This window comes from Pyxicephalus adspersus, chromosome 2 (assembly GCF_032062135.1).
Source record: "Pyxicephalus adspersus chromosome 2, UCB_Pads_2.0, whole genome shotgun sequence".
Taxonomy (NCBI): Eukaryota; Metazoa; Chordata; class Amphibia; order Anura; family Pyxicephalidae; genus Pyxicephalus; species Pyxicephalus adspersus.
In genome coordinates this window covers 80,754,380-80,781,752 of record NC_092859.1, presented here as the reverse complement: position 1 = coordinate 80,781,752, position 27,373 = coordinate 80,754,380, and the positions used below count along the sequence as shown (strand labels likewise).

General features: G+C 36.4%; 1 protein-coding gene across 1 annotated transcript; it reads left to right on the top strand.

Moving 5' to 3' along the window:
- Window positions 1–213: 213 nt before the first annotated feature.
- LOC140323829 (uncharacterized) lies at window positions 214–27,176 on the top strand. Its single transcript, XM_072401212.1, has 5 exons — window positions 214–404; window positions 4,968–5,136; window positions 16,803–16,969; window positions 20,933–21,043; window positions 26,701–27,176. The coding sequence occupies exons 2-5, from the start codon at window positions 5,007–5,009 to the stop codon at window positions 26,914–26,916; spliced, it is 624 nt and encodes a 207-aa protein (XP_072257313.1). The 5' UTR covers window positions 214–404; window positions 4,968–5,006; the 3' UTR covers window positions 26,917–27,176.
- The last annotated feature ends 197 nt before the right edge of the window (window positions 27,177–27,373 follow it).

The following is a 27,373-nucleotide window of genomic DNA, read 5'->3' as shown; positions in this document are numbered from 1 at the left end:
GTTCCCCTGCTTGTTTTCTTAATCACTAATCACTATGTCCACAGCAACAGCATTGTTCATTTGTTTTATTGTTTCTGCTTATCAAACATAATAGCAAATGCAGTTGGCAGCCAAGTGTGTATAAACCTTGATTTGCTAACCATCCCAGCAACACACTGAACAAAAGAATAACATAGCAACTATTTTTTTTTTTATTTGTGCAATGTAGTCTTGAATTTTTACAGGAATAGGGCGCAATATAGTTTGTGTCCTAATACTGCTGGTAAGGCGTATTTGATGTTACTGTATTACGTTTGCTATAGCTTCCCCACTGGGTGGTGGCATGGAGCTACAGTATGTACCAGTTTATCCAGTACATGAAGAATGAACTATAAAATCAGACAGACTGGAAATATCATAAAAAGGTAAATTGTTAATAGCAAGTTTGCTGCCTTTAATATCTTTTCCAAGTATTTTGCTCATATAACAATGCAATTATTCTATCATGTGTCAATATTGTCCAGCAGTGTATAAATTAAAACTTTTCAGAATTGTTCTATTATATTTATTGCATGCCTTGTGGATGCCTAGAGACAAATGTGAACGGAAGGTGATAAAGTGCACTGCATGCTGTTTGTTAAAGGGAGTACCTGTGATTTATTGTTATTAGAATATGGATATTGATTTTCCATACCAGAGTTATACTTGCCTACTTTTATACTTAAAGATTGTTTTTTATCACAAAGTAAGGCATTTACTGTACCGAGTTTGCACCTAATTTCAACAAGCCTTAGCAGTCAATGATTGGTTTCTTTAAGCGGAGCAGTCTACCCCAAACTGATAATTCAGGGGGTTGATAAGGAGTTAAACAGTTTCTTATATTTTTCTCGTGGGTAGAGCTTTCTGCAAAGGGTTCACAGGTCCTTCCACTTGTCATGACCACTGCAAAAGGGGGCTCTGTTCCGTGGAAGTTTAAAGTCCATGTAAAGGCAAACAAGTATTTTTTTAATTTGGGTATAGTATCACTATTTGATCACTATTGCAGTATCCCACTGTGGTATGTTTTCTTAACATCCTGTCCTTAAGAAAAACAAAAAAAAGTAAAGTAAAGAAGTTACTAATGTTAGACAGTTGTTACCTTTACATTTGTCCCCTTTGGACAAGTTACCTTCATCCTTTGCTGGGCTCTAAAATTTTGCATTTACCTTCACTTTCTGTCTTAATGACAATGTTCTTTAGGACAAAAAAGAGGAGTGACCCTCCCCAATGGAGACACCAACAATGATAAAAGTTCAGTGTTTCCCCACCTTTTTAACATGGGGGAACACATTATTAAACTTCAGATTTTTAGGGAACCCCTGTATCTACAGATCACAGTACATGAGTTTGGTGGTCAGAGAATGTCTCTTGTAACTCTATACAAAAAAGTGATATTGTTTTATGTTGTTTTATATCTTTTTGTTATCTCATGAAATTGGAGAAGGGAGAACAGACCCCACAGAGGCAGGAATTCGCTTGTGTGTAGCTCTTACTGCTAATCTCACCAAATGAAATACCTTTTTTAAATAGAATTATCATTTTACAATGCAGCAGCATTGAAAAAAAAGGTTTATCTTTGTGAGGGTTTCCAATACTACCTTTTCTTTTACAATATGTGAGGCTTTGAGTAGTAAAGCACCAGCACTGGAATACCTAATGTTTTGAAGTGCAAGGGGAAAGATTTATGACGTTGATGCTCTCAGTGTACAGTATGTCCTGGAAGTACAGACTTTTGCTGCAGGTACAAAAATCTGGTAATAAGGAAACTGAATTTCATTACAGAATTCTAGGACACTTCAAGTGCCTGCAATTTTAGAAAGAAGTTATTGCCGTGAATGTGACAGTGATAAAGCGGACATTTAAATACTGCAGCCCCATCTCTCTTTATGAGGACAATGCATTCTTTGATGAAGCCTTGTGACTTAAAAGTTTGCTACGGTTTTCACTGCAGTTATTTTCAAAGATATTATCCTTATCTGTCCCTAACAACAGAGAACTTGGATATGCAGAATCCACTAATAAGATAAACAGCATGTAATTGCCAAGTCTGTCAAATCTGTGTAAGTGTTATTGTAAGCAAATTTATAGAACTCCCAAGTATATGTTGCTTTCTGCTTTAATATTTTATGTGTAGCCAACACTGAAATCTAATGGCTGCTACTGCTGACCTCCTTCAGAAGACTATAGATGCTCTGCTTCCATGCTGATTCAATAAGCCTGATTTATGAAAGCTCTCCAAGGCTGGAGAGAATACACTTTCATCAGTAAATCTTGTTGATCGAGCAAACCTGGAATGGATTTCTTTAAAGTAATTTGCTACTTTTTAGCATATGTTTTCAATCCTAGATCAGATCAATTTCAGGTTTGCTGGATCACCCAGCTTCACTTATGAAAGTGTATCCTTTCCAGCCTTGGAGAGTTTTCATAAATCAGGCCCATTGTGATAAGTACTTATCTAAATCACTCACCTAAAGCAAGCATAGATCAGGAACATCACTAACCTGGAGCCAGCATGAAGATCAGGAATGTAACTGAATTGATACATGAATACAGATCAGGAGTGCCATTGACATTGAGCAAGCATGCAGCCCAGGAATGTCAATGAACTCAAGCAAGCATGGAGATAATGAATATTACTGGCCTGAAGTGAGCATGCAGATCAAGAATATCACTGTCCTGGAGCGAGCATGCAGATCAGTAACCTCACTGACCTGGAGCAACATGGAGATAAGGATTATCAATGGTCTTGAGCAAGCATGCGGATCAGAATCATCACTGACCTTGACAAGCATGCACATCAGAAATGTCTATAACCTGGAGCAAGCATGCAGATCAGAAATGTCCATGATCTGGAGCAAGCATGCAGATCAGGAATGTCAAATACTTATAGCAAGTACACAGATTGGTAAAGTCAATGATCTGGAGCAAGTATGCAGGTTCCAAACACCTTAGTTACTGAAAAAACTAATATTAGCTGGAATAAAGTATCATAGCTCAAGTAAAATGAGTGCAGAAACCCATATCAAGCAATCAGATGTCAGTAAATAAGTCAGAAAGAAATGCAATATATTTAGCTCCTGATATGAACAATCAAAACAAAAGTGACTACAAATCAATTCAAAGCCTTAACAAAATGCACAATAATACAATGCATTAAAAAGGATATCAACAAGTGGTAACTCAAATGTATTCAGAGTGTGTCAATGTGTGCTAGCTTAACCAGTTATCAAATTGCTCTGTCAGATGTAAGGTTAAAAATATAAAAAAAGTGAAAATTAGCCTACAGCTCTTCCTTCGGGCAGATAAAAGATTACATATTCAAATGCAGTATTTTGTATTTACCTGATAAGAAAAAATATCTTTTTTCTTTGTTGTTGTTTTGCGTTATCAGTATGTATTTTTATATATAATAAATAATGTATCATATTCAATTATTCCTTTTCACATTTTTTCTCATTTTGTATTTCTAATATTAACCTTCTGACCGGTAACGCCGAGTGTGGCTCGGGGTAAAAAAAAACATCTGAGAGTGGTAACCCCGAGCAAAAAATAAAGACTTACCTGGTCCCACCGGCGTCCTCCAATATCCTGCCCATCTGATCCCATCCTCTGGCCGCGTCCTCTTCATCCGATCTGTCCCCAGGCGAGTGCGCTGACGTTCCCCAGGAGTTTACTGTCATACTTACCTGTTCCTCACTAAAGCACAGGCATCGCTCTCCTGCGCATGCTTTCAGTTCTGTTGCTGGGCGTGCCTCTGTTTCCAAGCTTTATCAACTCCGTCCAACCCGCTGGCCAATCAAGAAATAGCCTCCTGATCAGCCCTGGCTATTTAGCTAGCTCACAGAATTTGTGTACGTGCAGCAAGTTACTAGTGCCGAGCTCCCTAGTTCTGTGAACTGTAACTGTTTCTGTACACCGGCTGCTTAATCCAGTGTTTCCTGTGTCCAGCTCCTGTGTTAACCCTTCGTTGTCCAGTCTGTTGGTTCCCAGCCAACTTCCCTGTGTTGTTCCAGTGTTTCTGTCGGCCTGTGGATATCCCTGCATCACCTGTACCTCCTGCTGTTTCCAGTGTCTCCTGTGTTCTCTGTGCCCGCAGTGGCCCCTGTGTCATTGTTGTCTGTCTCCTGGATCCCTGGCTATTGACCCCTGCCGTGTGACCTGACCTCTCTTGCTTGCTGCCTGTCTCGACCCCGACTTTCCTTGACTATCCTCCTGCCTGGTGATTCGGTACCGTGCTTGCCCACCTTGGTGTGCCCAAGGACCGCAACCTGGTAGTAACCAGCGGCTCAACATCCTCACCATCAGAGGCTGTGGAGAAAACCTGGTTAGTGCTTAGACTCTGTGCCTTGGCCCTTCTCAGGACTCACACCACCTCCATACAAGCCCTAGTGGTCCTGTCTCTTTGTGCGTGACATTGACACAATGACGTCAGTGCATGCTTCGGTGCGTGCCAGGGAGCGTGGCAGAATTTGAAATTATTTTGCATTGGATTCAATACAAATTAATCATTGTATATATATATATATATATATATATATATATATATATATCTTCTATATGCTACTGTACAGTTATATTATAGGTTTCAGTATTTTTGATTTACTTATGAAGTCTTGTTTCAACAGATTTTCGTGTTTTTTATTTCAAGTTTATTAATAATTAATTTATTAAATATTAGACATATTTCAGTGAGTTATGCCTAAGAATTACAGGCCTACAATGTAAACAAAATTTTTATGAAAGACAATGTACTGCTTTTAGACATATAAATCCGGACAGAAATGAACTGCCCAGGAGGTTAAAACACACCATTTCAATATGAGCCACCTATAAATCGGTGCCATTGCTATAATTAAATGCATCACTGATAATATAATAAACTCTCAGTTACTGTTTATCATATCATATCAGTAAATATCTTTGAAAATATTCCTTTAAATTGATTTTAGAGTTACCTTATTCTACCCTGTACTGAGAAGCAGAAAGCAATGTCCACACAAACAAGGATAAATGGCTTTACAGCTTGGATGAACGTGCGTTTATTGGAAGTTAATGGCCATGTCAATAATGTCCTACGTGACTTGTTTCAAGGCAAAAACATGAAACTCCTTCTTGAAAGTAAGTTTTTTCCTAATTGAACAGACACTGACTAATGTTTTTTTTGTCTTAACAAGAATTATGGTACAGTTACACTTTTTATTACCTTAGGTCATGTTGGTCTCATAAGTGTATTTAGGTCAAAGAGCTGCTTGACCACAAAACCCTGCTCAACACTGATACCTTATTATTATTATTCAGTATTTATCCATATTTATAATACCAACATATTATGCAGCACTTTACAAAGCACATAGTCATGTCAACAATTGTCCCTATCATAGTAATAGGTTATTAACACAGTCTAAGGTAAATTTGGGGGGAAGCCAATCAACCTAACCGTATGTTTTTGGAATGTGGGAGGAAATTGGAGTACTCCTAGGAAACCCACACAGACACCTACAAACTCCATGCAGATAGTGTCATGGCTGAGATTCGAACCTTGGGCCTACTACTGCAAAGGCCAGAGTGATAACCTCTGAGCTAAAATTGCTTTGACTGTATGCTTCCTTCCTGCCTTCCTTTTGTTTATTTTATGATTGCTAGTATCAATTCTTTTACAAAATTTGTTTTACTGTCCAGGATATTAGTTGACAGATCATTTTAAATCCCAACAGAAGTATCACACCTTTGTATGCCTTCATTGTCCTGGCCCTCAAAATGCTGTGATTTGGGACTGCGTTTTGCTTAGAATTTTTTTCAAAAGCCTCTTTATCAAATAAAAAAATAAAAAATAAAATGCTCTCCCAATGAAAATGACAGATGATGTAACTATTTATTACACCAAATAAAACAAAAAAGAGATCAATTAGTTCTAGTTCAAAATAACATCATTATGCCTCAATTTTATATGAAAGACAAAGTCTCCAGTTGAATATTAATGTATCAACACTCTACGTTCAATGACCACCTCCAAACTCCAACAGTCACTTTATACATCTACACATGCAGGATGTTTATTGCTTACTTAAGACTCCGTATACTGCTCCTGGGTCTCACATCTCACCACTGTGTTTTAGCCAATATTTTCCACAGAAACTATTTTTTTCATACTTCCTAGAGACATCAACTTCAAACTTTTATCATCAGCTGACAAGTCCTCAGCAGGAGTCTTCTTTCTAAATCCTCCATCACAGTGTAGTATACAGATTTTGTCAGGGGTTTGGGTGTGTGTGTGGTCATAAGAAGTTTGTGAGCAGTGCTTTATCTAAATGTAAAAATATTTAAAATAAAAAAGGTTTTGGATGTCTCCATATGGTAAATTTTAAAATTTTACATTTTGACTGGTGGTACTTTTAGCTATAGCGTAAAAATGTCAAATCTGAAAATAAATCTTTTTCATTTAAAGGACTTTTAAGGTACCATCATGCATTAAAATTAATAATAATCTTATTATAAAAGCAATACAAAATGTATTAATTGAGACACTCTTTTAACAATATAATCATTACAGATTTAGTCATTTCCGTTTGTAATGATTACAAATTTGTATAGATATTAGCGATCTCCCATTATTCTTGACATGTTTCGCAGTATATGCTTCCTCAAAAGAAGATTCTCTTTTAGATCAGTGTTTTTCAACTTTTTTTGAGCCACGGCACATTTTTTTACATTGAAAAAATCCTGCGGCACACCACAAATCAAAAATGTTACAAAATGACACTCTGTAGCTAATTCTTTTGTCTCTAAGAATAAACAAGAAAACTGTTACCTACTGCCACCCACTGACATGGAAGAGTATTACATTACTCTGCCAGTCACTACAGCACAGACACTCGACAATGGTAATTGGATAATTTCCCACGGTACACCTAAAGATCTCTCATGGCACACTAGTGTGCCGCGGCACAGTGGTTGAAAATCACTGTTTTAGATAAAATTCTAAAGGATTAATATATATAATAGAGATGTGGTGCTTTAAACCACCATTCTACCCTTATAAGCTATAAGTAAAATATAGTGCAATACGTATAATTTACTCTATTTAACAGCATTGCTCTAAGAATTTTCCTTGTTCAGTTTTTGATTTATTTGGGCTTTCATGATAAAGGTCACAAACGACAAGCTTCAGATGTCATCAATATAGAACATTTGTTGTACTGTATATATGTGTTTATATGTATGTTTATATATTTTCAATTCTAAACTACTTAGTGATGTTATAAAGAGTTCAAATAATGTCTTAAAAAAGTAAGGCAATTGTGACTGAAGGATTTCTTAGGTTTAGTTCATCTTTTACACAGTCCATAGTGAAGGCCAGGCTTTTCTCACCTTTTTAACACAGGGCAACTCTTGGAATAATTTTCAGGTCTTCAAAGAACCCCTGCTTTAATTATTATTATTATTATACAGTATTTATATAGCACCATCATATTACGCAGCACTGTACAAAGTCCATAGTCGTGTCACTAACTCAAAGGAGCTCACACTCTAATATCCCTACCATAGTGAATACCATGTGAATAATGTAGTCTAAGGTCAATTGTTAGAGAGAAGCCAATTAACCTAACTGCATGGTTTTTTTTGGGATGTGGGAGGAAACCCACACAGATACGGGGAGAACCTGCAAACTCCATGCAGATAATGTCCACCATGCTGCCCATTTTTAATTACTATATCCACAGCTCAAAGTATATTAGCCTAGTGAACAGGGGTGTAGTTGTAAAAAAAGAGGAGGGGGCACTATCCATGGCGAGCGAGCATGCGCATCATTGTTATGTAAACATGCCCACCCTACTACACCCCTGCCTTTGTGTCATTCAGAGGGTAAGAAACACTCCCCAGAGTGACATCATGATACCAGAACCCGCCCACTCTCCCATTGCAGGTCTGAGCCTGTCTCCAAACACAACCCACCCACCGCCCAGAGCCTGCAATTCTATACGGGAGACCTGATCCACAGCTCTAGCAAGTGCGCCCCCCCCAGTGGGGTCCTTCTCCTGACCCCGGGGGGGGGTGGACCGGCCTGAGCCACGGACCACCAAAGAATTCTATGCAAAATAAGAGTAGTTGCCCATTACCGAAAAAAGTAAATGCACGGCAATCCCACCCATGCCTGCCCCACTATACCCCTGCTGGGGGGGGGGCAAAAAGATCATTAGTGTTAATGGTAGCTGACCTAGAAAGTCTAAATTGCTCAGTGCTCAAGCAACCCCTATCAACCTCTGGGGAAACCCTGGTTTAGAAGCACTCTTGTAGGCCATGGCTCAGCTTAAATCTTACTTAATAATTCCATAGAGGGTGTACAGGTGTAAGAAATGAAAAAAAAGATGATTATGTGTGTAATTGTGAATAAATTAGATGAATATATTAACATAACCACTTAGGTAGTTTAGCATTATTTAAAGTGTCATACACCTTGAATATTATAAAATGTGAAAAACAATGTAAAGAAAAAGTTTAAATAACATGGACATTTGAATAACAATGCAATTTTTGTGTGGCTTGTAAGTTTTGCAAAGTTGTGTTAAATACATATTTATAAGTATTGGATTATTCATTGTGGGCTGAGTGCATAGCACTAAATATTGTCGTATATGTGTACAGATTGCTTTCTGCACAAGTATTGCATCTAATAAATGAGCTGTATGATAAATGCCACTACCACTAATTACTATATTAAGCTACTTATACTTCATTTAAAGACCTAGAAGAAGAATTTCATATCTTCTTATAATATGTAGGCAAGATTAGCTACATAATAGCTCAAGTCAGAAAAGAAATGATATACCAGTAAACAATATCATGAGAAATGTAGATTTTGCTCAGTCAATGATAATTAAATATGTCATCTGACACTCAAGCTTTAAATCTATTCTGGGGACTCTGTGGGATCTAAAGCCGGAATGCCTCTAGAGCAACAAACCTGCATTTTATTTGAGGACTTGACATTCAGTGAGTAATTCTGCAGGTTATTAGCACCTGCTGCTTTCAAATACATCATAGTCACTAATGTATTGTGCTGGAAATGATGAAGTTAAAATATAAAGCTGCCATCAAGCTGCTTTGCTCAGTGTGCAGTATCATGAAAAAGTCTGGTTAACTATGAATGCTTTCATGCTTCTGTAACAATTCTCTGGACACAAGAATGATCCATGAAAATACCCAGTAGCTTGACAAAGTAAACCCTTTTATTTGTTCATCATAGAAACAACTACTGCAATCTGCTCTCTCAAGAATATGGTTTAATAAATTCTATTTAATAAAATCTTATTTTCACAAAATATGTACTTTTTCACATTTAACTAGGATAAAATGTATTTAGGAGGTAAGGAGCTAGACATAAGGGTAAAATGACTAGGTGCAAGGGGAATGCAGGTAAGAAAATGTTAAAGAGCAGGACAGGGGGTGCAGAAGAAGATAAAGAAAAAGTGATTGGGTCAATTAAACAAGGGGGGGGGGGGGGGGTGAAGAGCAAAGTGTCCATTTTCCTTCATTTTGCAGGGAGGTAATATCCCTCCCACCCTCCCAGTTTCTACAGGTTAAATGGTTTGTTGTTTATTGCTTAGAGTGTGGTTTAAAGTCCTCGGGGGTAGTAATAGCTGGTATTTTCAATAATGGTGGAAGACTGGATTAAGATTACCTACTGGTAATCAGTTTGTTACGGGAACTGGATCTTGTGTACTGGCAAGTTTTTTTTTCATATCTGTTTTGTTTTTTTGTTCCTTGGTTGAGGTTCTTTGATAACCACTGATTAGACATCCCCTAGGTGATCCAGATGGCCAGTACAAAGAAAAACAGGTTCCATGTTTAAACACAACATTCCTGCACCTATACACATACAATACATATACATATATATCTATCTATATATATATCTATAAATATCTATAAACAATCTTGAGGTGCAACACTTCAGGGGGGTGATGCTATAGAGGGCATGTGAGTGAAAGGAGAATATTCCTGGGATAATGCTGGGTGGATGGGAAGAATAAATCAATTGGGTAGCGGATCCCTGATGATATGGTGGCAAATATAATGCCTTTGAGGACTCCTTGGCTGTATTATTTCAAAATCAGCTGTGGAATATGTGTAAAAGGGATATTTGGGTGTAAGCAAAATTATGAGGCAGGGACTGATGCAACTAGTTGATCACTATCAGTAAAAAAAGTGTTATACAGAGTACATATGAGGAGAAAAATTTTTTTCCTAAAAGTAATTTGCTCTTAGTTGGCTTTAAATCCCGGACTAGAAGCATTCCAGATTTGCTGGATAGCCCCAGGTTCTCCCATGATGGTCTATCTTGTCTAGTCTTGGGGAGCTTTAATAAATCAGGCCCATACAGTGTCACCATAAGCAGTGACATTAGGATGAAAAGTTATCATAACAGCCCAAAACATTTAGTAACTATTGAGCAATTGCCAGGTAGTTGTGAAGGCTGCATAACTTTAGGGATATTGCCTTTCACTGAAATGCAATACAACAAAAAGATTCCATTCTATCTTGGGAAGGAGCCTACATCATTTCATCAGCTGCTTTTAAAGTTTCTCATGCTCTTTGCCCTGAAATTGTAAAGTGCATCTTTAAGAAGAATTGTCATCAAGTTTTGTAGATCAGAAAAGAACAACAGATTCTCAACTATTATACTAAGCATTCAGCATAAAAAAAAGGGAAATACAAAGTCCAAATAATGGAAGAGAAAAACAGGAACAGTACTGCCATGAACAAACATAACTAAAGATAGTTTAAATCAAGCCCAGAAATGTATTTCACAGATGTTTGAAATTATCTTTGATTCCAAGTGTGTTAGAAATTCAAAGTTTTCTTTGAAAATGTTACATAGTTATTGAAACCATCCTTATCCCTTAGGAAAACACAACCAATTCTTCTTTTGATCAACATCTGCTACCTACTGTTCATAGCTAATGTGACCTGTGTGTGAGTTCAAATGAAGTTTGAAGAATTTGTTTTTTTGTTTAATTGATGAAACAATTAACAAATAAAGTGTGCATTGCAGACAGAATAAGCAAGACATATTGCTGACATAATGAAATATTGTCTTTAGTATGCATGACATGACAAGTGACTTTCATTATGTCAATAGATTTCCACCATCACAGACTTACAATTAAATTGAATGAATTTCCCTATACTCAGGGAATATCAGGTAGTTTTGTGAAATCTAAAATCAGCCAGGCAGGAAGAGCACATTTACTGGCAGCAAACAATTTTAATAACACAGAGGCAGAAACTAATTTATTTGTGTTTTTCCAATAAATCATAGTTGCTGAATGTTTCACATAAGTGAGTTAGACTGCTGAGTATAATGGAGAGATCACACATTGATTTCCCACTGCTCTCCTATGCAGGTGAACAAATACCTCCAAGCATAGTCTTTTATCTGTTCTGAAATGATGCCATTTGAGGAGAAATTATTTCATGAGATGTGCTAGTTTTTTCCTGTAATTGCTTCATCTTCATAGAGAATTCTTCTGCTGTAGGTGATAAATGTTTTTGAAATAAATTTTAAGCATATCATGACCACCCAGTTCAATATTGTCTTTATTTAAACCATAGCTTCAATTTTTTGTGAAATGTGACATTACAAAGTGATGCAAAGAAGCAACTACAGAAGCTTTGTAAATGGTATTTATTAAAGGTGAACTTCAGCCAAACAGCTAAATATGCAGTTGATGTACATACAGGTGTATAGAATATGTTTTACCTACCAATGGTTTTGTATTCTCCTATACAGTCTAAAAGCATAGCTAGTCAGTGATTTCCCCCAACCAAGTAGTGAACAGTGAAGTGAACATGGCAGCAGAAAGGTTAGGTCATCCCTCTGCTCACTTTGATCTTTCTACCTCTCAGCATATTCATTGACGACATATTTACTGCAACACATCTGAATGACACCTAGGCTGCTCCTTTTCTCCTAGGTCTTGCTGTGCAGGAGATAACCATAGGCTGAAATTAGGACACATTTAGGTATTTACATATTTTCATTTAAAAATTATGCAAAATCAAATTGAATTAAATAATATCAAATTTTTTGTGAGTGCAATCATTTGTTTTGTTTTTTTTAAACATCTATCTGGACTGTCATGGTTCCTGTAAATCCTACCTGGATTTCCTAGCCCTTGACATCTTAGTTTTGTTAAATGCCCCATTTGTATAAATACAGCCCCATGGAATCTTGCAAGTAAAAGCAAGTCAACCACATTTTACTGTAGACAGTCAACATGGCTACTAGAAATATTTGGAAAAACTGTCGTCTTTGCTAAAAGTGTTATATGTTTATATAAAGCTCAACTTTCGATCCTCGCCAGCTCATCAAATCCCCAGGGACCCCTTTAATAGTATGTATTCATTTTTGATGCTTACCTTTTCCTGAAGTTTTTAAACCTGTCGATGGCGCATATTGTCCTCTTCATCTTCTGTATGGGTGGTCCTTCAAAAAAACATCATTACCGCCTAATTGTACAGTTGGACTTTAAAGTGCAAAAGGGATTCCCAGGTTTCTAAGAAAATGCAGTGTGTAGTCTGGTTCACTACAAACCAAGCCTCCTCCTCATTGTTCTTTCCAGAAGTTCAAAAGTGGGAAATTTAAGGACTACAAGGATCAGAGTTTCCCATGTCGGGACAGAAGATGCTACACCACCTTACTTAGGTCAGTGACCAGGATCACTACTCAGATTTATATCAATAAAAAGAAGCTGTGTGCTTGTCATCCTAATGTTTTATCTGGCTAGGGGTTCAGTCTATTCCTGCTAACAGGTAAAAGGAGGAGGGGAGTTTATTATTTATATGTAGATTTATTAAGATTTATTTATGACTCCAGGACATTTTAAGAATTAGTTGCTGCCTAGAGAGGATTGATCATTTTTGCTACCGGAGGGAAAGTTTGTTTTTTAGTTTATTGCTGCCTTAAAGTAAACACTAAACATGATCTGCTTCCTAAGAGTATTATTGTAATTTATTTCTGCTTTAGGGAAAGGAAGATATTGTAATTTATGGTTACCTAGGGAGATTATTACAATATACTGCTACCCAGTTGAGGATTATTGTTGCCTGGAGAGAGTTCATTGTAATACATTTAGGGATATACACTGCAGGCTGATACAGTATATTATAGAGCTGGCTAGTGCTACACAGGTTGTATGCTTAAGAATCGGCTCTTGCGGGAATATCTAATAAGATAATCTGCCAGTAAGATCTATGGGAAACAGACTTTCAGACTGGGCACTAGCTGAGGAGTATTTGTCTTTTTTATATATGTATGAACACAATTCTTTTTACCTGTAAGTAGGCAATAATTGGATTGACCTATCCCAATGGGGCTGATTTATTAAAGCTCTTCAAGACTGAAGAAGATGAACATTCATGGCCAACCTGGGTGATCCAGTAAGTCATTTGCTATAACTTGACAAATGTTTTCAATCCTGAACCAGATCTATTCCAGGTTTATTGGTTCTCCCACTATGGACCATCTTCTTCAGTCCTGGAAAGCTTTAGGAAATCATGCCTAATGGAAATATTAAATTTGTACATAATACTAGTAGAACATTTGCAGAAATTATAAGCATGTCAAGGAAAATGGACATCGGTCTAGGGCCTCCACATTCTCAAAGTGCAGAAGGTTAGGGACGCAGAGAGCTGGATTGCAGTACATTTGCGGTCCACATTTTATAAGTTGCAAGGGCCTCATTTTTTCTAAAACCATCCCTCATATTAGGAATAGGTGTTTACGGGTTTTGTTTGACATGGGCCCCTATTTACATGTAACATTTTTTACCTACTGCCTTTAAAGAACTTTAAATCAACTTTTACTCATAATTCATTTGTTTTCTTATTGAATCTAATGAGAATTATGTGCAATTCTGGGTAAATCTTGGGTCAATCAATGAGTGAAACATTTCTAAATGCCATAGAGTTTAGAGGAAGTAAGTAACTGGTTATGTACAGACATCAGTATTTTGTAATGCAAATGAATACAACATAAAGTCAATTATGTTTTTAAAAAAAAAAATGTTTTTAAAAAAAAAAATATTTTTGAAGTTATTTGATTTGTAATAGTCAAAAGTTATGGTAAAAGGACAGCATATGGTCAAAGGTTACAAGGTGGAAAACAAAAGGGCCATAAGGACAAAACATGACCAAGCAATTTGTGACAATATGCTGAAAACAACATGGGCAGTTTTAACAATATGGGAAGAACAAACTAGCCATTGTGATAATATGCCCAAAAACAACATGACACATTACCACAACATGCAGAAAGCATAGGGCAACTGCGATGATCGACACACATCAATTTACCAATTACTGGCATATTAGGAGTTGTTTTCCCCATGCTCAGGGTTATTTCTACTATGTGCATTGTCACCTTCAGGATATTTATGTTTACCCCCCTTCCATGTTCAGGGATGCATTCAGCATGTCCTAAGTTACGTCCTGGATGTTTACTGGTAACTCCAGCATTTTCACCAAGGCCACAGTTCTAGACGGTGAGCTACTTTATTTTCAAACTAGCAGAATTGAAAACAGGATTAATTGTTCAACTTTTACATCAGTGTGTAGTACCATACTAAGCAAGCAGGATTATGAATTACTGCAAAAAATAACAATGAGTTCCAGAATTCTAGTAGGAGCACATAACAATTTCCCATCACCAGAACAAAAACACTACAAATGAAATTTTAAAAGACCATACATGCTCTAGTATTACAAATTTGATGGGCAAGATTGTACTGCTTCATTACTGCTATTCTTGGAATCTTCAGAAGGTCATCAGCCAGGGCTCAATCCCATACACTGTGGCTCCTGCTCTCTAAAAATAAAATGTAATATAGATGCAATGCAAGCAATATACTTCAATGACATCCAAAGCATTGTTGTGAGGCTAAAGATACACATTCACCACTGGTTTAACATCAATATCCTGGCTTTATTAAAAACTGTGACACAGGAAGGCAGACCTAAGGCAGAAGCTACAAATTTTAAAAAATAAAAATGAATGTTGCAAATAGATTTTTTCTGAGTTACATGAAAACATCCAAAATGCATATTTCATTAAAACAACTTTATTAAGGTACTTTACAATTGCATTTACAGATTTGTATAGCACAAAAATTATTTTAGCATTGTAAGCAGATCAACATTTTCTTTCCAAAAGGTTAAGGTTTTCACAAAAAAATATATTCATTTGCTAAAACTAGCAGAGTTTAGAACTATATATTCAAGGACTTTTTTCTGTTTTCTACAATTCCAGTTTTGATTTCATATTGTTTTGCCTACATTTTTACGAGTCTATCAATAATGGTAATATAGCATGCTTTTTAGCAAATTAGCAAATTAAATGAGTCAAATCCCACATTTTTTACATTTGCTACAAATCCATTTACAAAAATTGTTGGATTTGACCAGGACAGACTCATGATGCATTGTATGGTCTTTAAACTACATCTGCAGGTTACAGTAGCCAATAATAGTCCGGTAAACAATGTCATGACCAAATATAGTCAATGATCTCACCTGGGATTCCCTTCGCTACCACAGTTTAGGGAATCTGTCATTTTGTGACACTAGTGTAATGGATCAACATGAATTTTCATTTGTATTGGCAATAGATTACATCTCTGGATGATGTATTTATTAATGCATTGTTTTCAGGGGAGTTTATTTTTTTAATCTCTATGTATGTAACCATGTTTATATTTTAAAAAACGACTTTTAATACTGTGTCTTATGTCTGTGTATATTTACATTTATTAAAAGGAGATTTCACAATAAGCCCCTCAACACGCCTCCACACTCTTTATGGGTGACAGAGGATGGGGACTGTTGAAGGTAGACATGACGGCAGATCTAGTTCAATATTGGGCGAAGTGATATATGCTCACTCACATGGCTGCTTGCTTGAAAAAGAGTGTGGCTTTAATGTTTTGGAGACCCCAACTTATTTTTTGTAAACTTTTAAGACATAGTACCATTTTAAAAATTATATGTGGTCCCAACCAGACCATAATTCAGTCATGTTGCCTGGTTGCCAAGTAAATGGTGTATAGTTCTTCCTCCCTGTACCATAGTAGGCCCCAGGAATTCAGGAACAATCAATAGGTATGTGGTATATTTTTTTAATTTGAGTTAAGGACATCATTCACAATTTTTTATACATTTATTTATCCTTTTTGGGAACGTGCTGGGGCTACTAATATACCCAATCCCATGGATAAGGGGGTTTCTAGATTGAACCATATGTCCAAACAAATATCTATCTCTTTTTTTATTGGTGGATGGGCCTGATTCTGGGGAAAAAAGCCCTGTCTCTCACATTGGGGAACCTCCTCAATGTGAAGGAAGGCATAGACCCAGATATTTACCAGAAGGGAAAACCATCTAATTATTTATCAGATACTTTTAATGAATCCCCCCCAAAAACTACTTATTTGAATTAGCTGTGTACAAGCAGTGTATTAAAGGTTAAAAACGACCTATGCTACCAAATACAATAAAAACACTTTCTATTAATTTGGAAGAAGCATTTCTATAAAGAGTATTATAAACATATGGCTCAGTCATATGTCAGATGTCCTATGTAAATACATGCAAAGTGTATATTGTATATCAAATAATTGTATATCAACACAAATTTAAATGCCTTTCAATTCAGAGGGTTTTCTGAAAAGTATCAAACCTGTGTGATTATTAATACTTATACCAATGTGTTTTTCTTCTGTCCTACAAAGGTTTCACAGGGAAGCCAATAAAAAGATTTGAGAGTTTAGATGACCTGACCCAACAGCAAATAATTACAAGAGTAGAATGGTTTGTGGAAGAAATGAAAAGGCATGATATTTTACCTCAAAGCCTTCACATCAATTGCAGAAGCATTGCGTTACAAAACAGAGATCATGTACGTACAAACAATTAACATTATTCATTACAGGTATTAAAGTAATGAGTGCTGACAGCAAACATACCTCCTCTAAAGGAGGTAATAAATACTAGGGTTTCTTTCATTTATTTGTCATCACAAATGCAGTGAATTCCAGGGATCATTTTATCAGTAGCTTACTGAACAGTGAGAACATTCCTCCTGCAGTTTTGGACATCCTTTATTCAATCCAATATTTTAACATTGTCACCATAACAGGAATAAAGAAAACACCTCCAGTATGGACACCTATTTTTTGGCACACTTTAAAAACAGAAAGTAAAAAAAAATCTCCCAGGCAGGATACAGCAAAAAAATATTCCAATTTGGGTCTTAACTCCTCACCCTATGATAAAATATTTGGCCACGTGGATTAAATGTAGCCAATGACACTGTGTATATTTCCTCATTGCTAACTATACTGCTTGTAAACAATGGCCTATAAGGCCATTGCCAATAAATAGGTGGTACACATTTTGATTTTGCTGTTGGGCATCGGGGAGTGGGTCTGCTCCTGACATCACAAGCCAATGGGAATGCTCAAATGGTGGTGATGGATGAATATTCATCCTAGCTGGTGGTGTCAAAGATAAGACACTTACATTGCCACAGATGGGTTGATTATCACTACTAGTAAAATAAGGCAGGTGCATATTAAAACAATAAAACTCATCCAAACCTAAACATTGCTAAAACTTCTTACAAAACATGAATGTTGATCTTTGTAAGGACCTAAGGAATGATTCAGAAAATAATGATTTTGGGGACCTTTGTAAACCTCATTATTTTGCATCTTTATCATATGGATTTATTACTATGAAGTTTTATTTCTGCCTTTTAAAGAACAGAAAACCTAATCACAGAGTTAAAGGTTTTTTTTCACAGTTTCCCACCAGTGATCTTCTTTGTTTGTCACCAAGGGAACAAAGCAACTCCATGATCGAAACCATTTTGCACTTAATACTTTGAACATAAATTATCTTTCTGGCAAGAAGTCTCAGGAGTCCTGTAAACTAAAGTCACAGAACACCATACACTTTGTAAAATGCTGCATGTGTCTCATAATTCTCCACTTACCTTGTAGGTTCAGTCATCCGACTTTTAAAAACCAATACATTTTCAGAAATTACATGGAGTGAAACATTGTTTGAAGCGCCTATATAATTATTAAAAAATTGGACAATAATAAAACATAAAATATAGTAAATGAAATAATATCCATACCATAGAATGCAATAGTCATTCCTTTTGGTATTTCCTAGGCATTTGTTTATTTACAGGCATAGTTGGTGTGCATCTAAAGACTGCAGTAAGAAATAACATGCAGGCTAATTTAATATGGAACAAAACTATTAGAAAAATGCTAGCAGGTAATAAACTAAACATACCTGCCTGAATTCATTTTTTTATTACATCCCCCTGTCCTCACTTCATCATAGGTACCGCCATCTTGAGCTGGTCATTTTCCATGTCCCAGATCTTCAGTCAACCTAATTGGCTAGGCTGGAATGATGTAACTCCCACGCATGTACATAGAAGGTAATTTATTTCTGGCAGCAGGCAGTATGCCGGGATAGCTGCACATCTATTCAGGTTTGTGTAGGACATTATTCACAGCTCAGCAACTCAAAGTTAACATACAAATTTCACCTTCTTTCTGTAGATAACCTCAGAGGAGGTTACAATTTCATGTCCCTCCCTTCTATAGTCATAGGTTCAACATAGTCTAAGGCAGTTCTGGTGAGATGCCCATCTAACCTACTAGTATGTTTTTGGGATCTGGAAGGAAACTCCCGCGAACATAGGAAGATCATACAAACTCCATGAAGACAGAGTCCCAGCCCATATTTAAACCTGGGACCCTAGTTTGAGAATGCTAGCCATTGAACCACTGTGCTACCGCACACTGCTGCTGTTTTAGTTTTTTAATTCTGTAACCTTCAAACTATGAACTCAAAAATTATACACACCGATTATTAAAGCTTTCCAAGACTGGAGATGATAGACTATCATAGGTAAACCTGGGTGATCCAACAAACCTGGAATAGACCTGGTCCAGGATTGAAAGCATTTGCCAAATAATAGCAATATTTTAAAACATCCGCTCCACATTTGCTGATCACCCGGATTCACCATGATAGTCTATCTTCTACAGTCTTGGAGAACTTAAATAAATCAGGCCCATTTTGCCAAACCACTGTAATAGAATAGGTGCAATAGTGTGTGATAGATCTCTTGTTTTAACTTTGCGTACTTCATTTGTACCAGTATGTTGCATGCTGTGTATAACTTTATGTTTCCCTGCTTATGGTTTTTAAACATTGGCAGCAAAAGACTCATCATTTACTGATTTTAAACATCCATCGTTCCAAACACCCATCACCAAGCACAGGCTTCCTGTTTACTAACAATCCTGCTGTTATTAAAAAGAAAGAAACCATGCCAAGTGCAGAAAACCTAACATTTCATGTATTCGCCTTTAGATTTTTAAATATCACAGCAATAAAAGATACACTTTTGCATATTAATATTTTGGGCCCTACTTAAAGGAGTTTGTCATAAGAATAACATGGAAAATACCATGAAATCTTCTTAAGATAACTTTGAGTTTGTGACCCACAGTAAGCATTAAGATAAGAACCTGTATACTTGTTTTAGATCTGTCATATTGCAAGTATATGTCTAAATTCACACTGGCAGAGAGGTTGTGGTGCATTTACTGCTTCTGTTTGCCAGGAACTGCTGCATATCTGGTAAAAATACATGTGGAGTCTCCCTGTGGCAGTCCAATAGGGAATGAATAGGGGCTGCAGTGAGCAGTATTTCCTTCCAGAAATGCTAGCTCTTTTTACTACAAACCTTCTGTATCAATAAACCTAATCAAGTATGTAGCAATGGAAGTTTCACTGTGCCCATAACACTTGATCAGGTTAACTGTTCAAAACTGATTCAAAAAAAGGGTTACATACAAACACTGCAATACAATTAGCATGACTAGGCTACCAATGCCAGATAACACATTTTTGTAAGGATACAATTTAATACTTGTGCATTATCACTTGCTATAGTGCAATCTGAGTATACAATACCAGAACCTGAAATGCGATAGCATGCGCGGCTGCCCATTTGGTCTCATTTCTCAGACACAGTCACATGACTTACACTCCAGCTGTGTCTCAATGGAAGGACAATCACTACTTGATTATGAGTATTGAGAGAGGCCCACCCAGTACTTTCTGGACTTTTGTGTATTCTACTCAGTCATGGGAACCCTGTGCTAGAAGTTCAGTATACAAGACCACGCTTGATTTTACTTTAACAACCATCTTTTTATACCTTCGTTCTTGTGAAGAAGTCATTTATTTTTTTTCCTGTAATCATGTAAACAAATATGATATAATAAATGGTGAACAGAGTTCTGGGTATTTATTTTGTAAAAGCATGGTGCCAAAATATTACATACTACCTACTAAATAGTCAGTTTTGAACACCGAAGAACCTAGTGCACATAAGGCCTTGATATAAAACTGATCTCACTCTGACATAAAACTAGAAAAAAAGGTCAGGTATTTCAGAGTTGCATATCGGGGTCTGTGCAAAAGTGATATTTCACCAATATGTGAATGCTGATTGTCTAAATTGCTGTCTGGGGTTTTAGAATGAATATCTTCCTGCTGGAGTTCCCATATCTGCCTTTACCACCATAGAAATTTCCTTTTCCTGCTGCAACAGAACACATTACACTCCTGCTGCATTTACAACAATGTAAGATACATGAGGAACACATCAAAAGAGAAATCACACTTTGTAATGACCATATTTGAGAGGCAAAATTAATGATGTTACAATTTTTTTCCCCAGGAAATAGAACTGAAATATTATTTGATGAAAACATGTCCCTTTAATAGATATACTCTAATTGATTGTACTTAATTTTTGCAGGTACTGGATTTGTTGTGGAATATAATATCACACGATCTTCAGTTCACATGGGAACGCTCAAATCAGCTGATACACACTGATGACAAAGTTGTTTGCTCCGTTCCTTTTAAGGTGATCAATCAGAGCTATGAAACTTTTAAATTATCCATCTGTATAGTCACACATAGGGTCTGATTTATTAAAGCTCTCCAAGGCTGGAGAGGATACACTTTCATCAGTGAAAGTGAGTGATCCTGCAAACCTGGAATGGATTTCTTAAAATAAATTTGCCATTTTTTAACAAATGTTTTCAATCCTGTCAATCCTGGACCAGATCCATTTCAGGTTTTCTGGATATCGCAGCTTCACTGATGAAAGTGTATCATCTCCAGCATTGGAGAGCTTTAATAAATCAAGCCCATTGTATGAAGATTTTTTTTGTTATTATTTAAAGTCTAAAACCATTTCATATAATTAAGTATGTCACCAAATCCTGTTTATTTGGTTATCTGTGGCTGCAATCAAGTACTGATCAATTCATGATATAGAAATAAGGCAGTGATTGGCAATAGCTGGATATATGGACATATTTTGTCATTAACATGATGGACTACAAAAAAAACCTGATTGGTCTCAAACAGAATAGAGCATTGTAGCGCAAATTGTGAGTTTTGCCTGAAAATTGTATGTAGTAGTACCTTACCCCTTCCTTGTGAAAACAGGAATTTGCATACCTGGTACAATGGTTTACATCTGAAATCCATGTAGTTCTTATTGCCTAGTGTATAACTAAGTGGCCTTGTACCTGGCCAAACTATGGCTGGACAGAGACTGATGGATTTTCTCTTTAATTTTGCCTAAAAAAGGTTACTAATGATATCTATCACTTCCTTTCCTTCTCCTTGTGATCTCTTTGAACAAGATATTGCTCACTTCTGATACTGTATCAAAGCACTTATTTTTAACAACTGGCTTTGTTGTAATGTCACATGAAATCTGGGTCACAAAATGGAACCATAAAAGATGAAATCCAGGCTAAAACTAGTTTAGGAGAATGGTAAAAAAAAGGTAATTAAAATGAACATTATTTACATAAATTACAGAGTTTGGACTAAGTCGTCCCTCTTCAAGTCAAAGTCAAGTTCCAAATCATTGACACCAAGTCCCAAGTCAAGTCTCAAGTCACCAAGAATTCTTCTAAGTCGAGTCCCAAGTCAAGTCACTTAATTTATCCCCATTTGCCCCTTTATAGAAACAGAGCTCTGATCCTGTTCTTGAGCTTCTGTTACACAGCCTCCCCCCCCCCCTTCCAATTTCAGAAAAGAAAACTTAGAATGCAAGAAAGGTGGGGAGGAAGGCGGTATTACAGGAGACTCACTGGCTTCTCCTCCCCCCCCCCCCCCCCCCACCTTTCTTGCATTCTAAGTTTTCTCCTCTGAAAGCTGAAGGGGCTATGGGGGTTAGGAGGCTGTGGAACCCTTTCAGCTCGAGTTGCAAGTCAGAGTCGAGTTGCAAGTCATTCATTAGGTGACGTAAGTGAGACTCGAGTCTAGATCGCGCGACTCGAGTTCCAACCTCTGATAACTGATATGTTTTTAATCCAGAAATGGAAATTGTTTAAAAGGGCTATTTCAGACTTGCGGTTTACTGCAGTGTCCTACCACAAGAACAACTGCACTCTCAACTACTTCCACTTAAATAAACCATTTGTGCACACTTTTGCATGTAGCTACAGTGGATCATGGTGTGGTTCCTGGAGGTGACATGTTACTTCTTGACATGCAATATCTTTTTCTCCTTTGGAGAAAGAACTACACCGCATTCGCATAAGCCAATACAGGCAAACACATAAACCAGTGGTGTGGTTTGTTGCTCCTGGGCACACAGCTGGCACTTGCTATTCACTTGGAGCAACTAATTGAGCGTTTTTTTTACCATTAAAGTAAGAAAGAGAAGTAAATCTACAGCTGTATTTATTAAAAACACATTTTATTTTAACAAATAAAGTTCTTGCCTCTTTTTACTTACACATCATGTGTCTCTAGTATGCCTAAAAGTATAATTATTAAAGTGGCAGCTAAAAACAAATCTATAGATAAAAAAAAAAACAATATGAAAAAATTATTCCTTAACAACAAATGTGCTCACAACTTATGTTGCCCACACATGCTTTAACACTTCAGTTTGACAACTTAATCATTTTGATATTCAGATTTAAACTATGAAAACTTTATGTTGGCATTTTCAATTCACTTTAAATTATACTGTATGTTATAGTTAAACTGAAGAGGAAGCAAAGGGAACCCTTGGGAATTTATTGATCCTTTTCAAGATACATTGTTATATCTTATGTGGAATTTTCAAACAAATGTTTCTGCGCTTTGATTCTTATGGCATGCAGAAACAAAATCAACTGAATGATGATTTGTAGGACATAATCCTTTGATTGTAACAAGTAACAAGTTGTTACAACTTTGATTGTAACATGAACAACATTTGTATTGCATCAAAATTGCATTTGAAATCTCCAATTAACTTTGATGCTTGTTTGGCCACCATTATATTTTTAGAGACGATGAAAAAAATACATAATTCCCTGGTTCTCCTAGAACTTTACAGTGTCCATACAAAATTTTGTAAATTATATCCAGCAATGTTCTGAGACAATAGTTCACTGCTTTAAATAGAAATCCTGTAAGTTTTTTCCACTTTGCTCAGGGCCACAGGGTCATTTACAATTGCGACTGATGTAAGGTAACTCATGGGTGTTCCTAGGATGGTGAAAGTACTGGGGCACCCCTGGGCCCATTGTGTTGACAAATGATGTGCACACCATGGCGATTGGTGGGTAAAATCAAAGCTCCATAGGCACACATAATTCTCAACTAATACCTGAATAAAGTAATTTAACTTTTTTTATTGTAGGTAAGGATTAGTTTTTTTAGTGTTGCATAGTGCTCCATTAGGATTTCTCTTCACTTACTATCCTGTTGACAATGTTTTACCAGACAGAAAGCATGCCAGTCTATGCATGAGTACACATTAAGAATAAACACATTGCAGGACCTCCACATGGAATAGAGGGAGATGATAAAGTGATATTTGGCAAATTGACATAAAAAAGTGGTAGTTGCCACACTAGGACCTAGGTCATCCAACAAGACATGTACACCAGACTCCCAGGGTCAGCAGCAGCCAAGGGACACAATAGTTTCAAAACTCTCAGTGGGTTCCATAGATTGAATGTGTGGTTGGGCCTTCATGCTGCTCTACATGATACACAGCCCTATGTCTGCCTCCTATTAGTCATGGGCATCTCTTGTTTTTTTTTTATCTTTCTTTTTAAAGACAATTTATGTTAAGAGAATTGAGAAATGTTTTCAGTAGCTGCTAGTGGTTACTTGTTCAACTAATTCTGTTACTGTAATTAATATTTGTTTATTTAGCATTTTTATACTGCTCACATCTTAGACATTGTTTTACAGAGTCAATAGTTATGTTACTGTCTCTAAAAGGATCTCATATTCTAGCTATGACCATTTACTAGCTATGAGGTATTATATTCTGCAAGGAATTATAAAACAATAGGAAAAAATGATGTCTGGCAGTACAATTTATATTTATTGAGTTACTATGGCAGCAGCGATGCTGGTGCTTCCATTATATTTATCTTATTATTTACACACTAGTGGATACAAGTTTGATCGAAAATTACAAGTTGCAGCTATTTACCTTTACTTATTTGATATCATTATAGGATCTATTGATATATTCTGGGAGCTAGCTGTAGATGTGATGCTAGTACTGATTCTTGACTGTATAAATTATTAAATCTTACATCTCTTTTATTTTATTTTCGAATAACATTTGATTGATTATTTAGTCTATATGTGGTTCCTATGATGTGATACCTGTGAAAAAAACAGCTTGCCTCTATAAGTATAAAGGGCTGAGTAAATTTGCCCAGATCCAGTTTGGCATCAGATTTTAGCAAACTATCACTGAATTCTGTGAACACCATCAAAGTCTACAAAATACAATAAGAGACAAATTTTCATGTCCCCAATAGCAGTGCTCTGGGGCACATGAAGCACTGCAAAATAATTTTAAACACTGAACATCTACGAAAGTGCTTTTTTTTACCTTAGAAGACAACAAAGGTTAGAGGGATCAAAAATACACAATGCTTTAAAAATTGTGCTTGGAAGACGCCTTAAATCTGTATGTGGTGTTATTGAAAAATCCGATGCTTATACAGGGATTGAACTTTCAAGAGCAGGAAATAAAGGAAGGGAAACATCTGGCCTGCTCCCTTCCTGTACCTAAGGAGGCCACATTTCTGAAAAGCACCTTTCTTCCCCATGTGAGGGTCAAGGGGCTGTTTCCTACATCTAGTCCTCCAAAAAGAATGTAGGTTATATCGACTAGGCCTATTGTGAAATTTGGAATACCTGTTTAAGTCCAAATATCCTCCACTCACTCATATCCTTTCTCACAAATGGTTAAATGTAAATAAACAATACATACATACCATCAAAAACTACAAATACATACTCATGACCTTCAAAAAAAAGTATTTTAATGTCCCCAGTAGTAAGTCTAATCATGTCATCCAGTGATGTAAATCCATATCAATCATGACAACTTGGCCGCCAATGTTTACACACAGCACTACTGATAATAAATGCCAGATTAACCTGGCTGTTAAAATAACCTGTCCATCATCTGGGACTCTTTATGATATTTCTTTGAATTTGTCAAATGAAAATTACATAAATTGCAGGTTTATCTGTCAGTAAATGTCTAACATGCCAGAACACTTTACTAATAAAACTCTAATCTGATGTTTTTGTTTGGACTGATATTTGTGAGCTTCTTTATTTCCAATAATAAATATTTAGCAAAACCTCAGTCTAATACAATTGTCAATGAGTATTTTTTTTTTATTTTAAAACTCCACCAGGTTTGCTTTCTCTGTACCATTCTTCACATTTACTGCCCCAGAGATGCAGCAAGAAGTTAGTACAAATCTCCAAAAATGCTCTAGAGATGCCTTACAATCACAAGCAGTTTCAGACAGAATTCAGACAGATAATTTCGGGGAAAAATCTTAACCAGATTTGTTAGTTCCTCTATCGCTCAAACGATCGTATCTATTGTGTGTACAATATCTACGAACGATCGTGTCGTTATCTCTATGTGCTGGATCGGTGCTATACGATCGTTCGTAGATATCGTGCAGGATCGTTCGTTTTCCAACGATAATAATTGGAAGTGTGTACGTAGCTTTAGGAATAGGAAATGGTAGAGGAGTGTGATTAGTGGGGGCCAGACACTGTATCTTTGTAAGCATCAGATCTTACCAAGTTTTTAGCCATGTGTAATAAATCAATGGGTGACGTGCATATTTGCAGCCTCATGGACCCAATATATATCCAAAATCTCCAGTACGTATGGAGTTGACGTGAAAAAGGAACAGATACATTTTTAGCCCAATTTACTTAGATGTTAGTAGAAATTTAAATTTAAATTATTAAAATATAGCAATACTAAAAAGGCATTAGGCATAAAACAAAGTTTACTAAAAAAGTCTGCTTTTGTGGGTGACAATATATCAAACTAATATTATCTCTTCTTGTTCTTAGTGCTGTTAAAAAAATAAATAAAGATTAAATTGAAAGAAAATTGATAACAATCCAACACTCACCCAGAGCTGGACTATCAACCATTTGCTGTTTGTTTCAGAAGGGTGTCTTCAATTTTAATGTATAATGGTAATTCTATTTCAGTGGACTCCAGTGACACAGCCTCCAGAGAAAAAACAACCAGGGCCCAGACCTGCTTTCTCCCTGCTTGGCAGGTTAGATGCATTATCCAATAAAGCACATTCAGAAGACCCTCAGGAAAGGATTACCTTATCAGACAAAACAGAAAAGAATCCTTTTCCAGGTGAGACATTAACAGAATCATTCCTGTACATTGTACTCATTTATAGCCGAGGTTAGAGGCACTTTGGCACGATCAAATAAAACAGGAGTTTTTATATGAAAATCAGAGTTTGGAAGCATTGTCTAGAGCTGCCAATTTGGTTTGGTAATTTTCTCGAACAGACTGAACAAAGCAGAGCAAAGATAGGCGAGCATGAGAAATGCCCCGAAAAGTCCTTATAACAGCTCAGAGAATTTTAGATTATGCCAGATTAAGATGCAAAAATTGTCATAAATTCTTCTCTACATTTTTACTTGATTGTTTTTACATATGTTGTAATTTGGTAAAAATAAATGAACTAATTGGCCACTGAAGTTTAATACACAAAACATGATAAAAATGTTGATGCCTATGCTAAGACTTCTGATTCAAAAGCTCTCTGACTTCATTATACAGACCATCCCTATTCCCAATGTCTTTATATTTTTGTATCACCATTCATTTTTTTGTATAAACTTGCATTGCCAACACAAC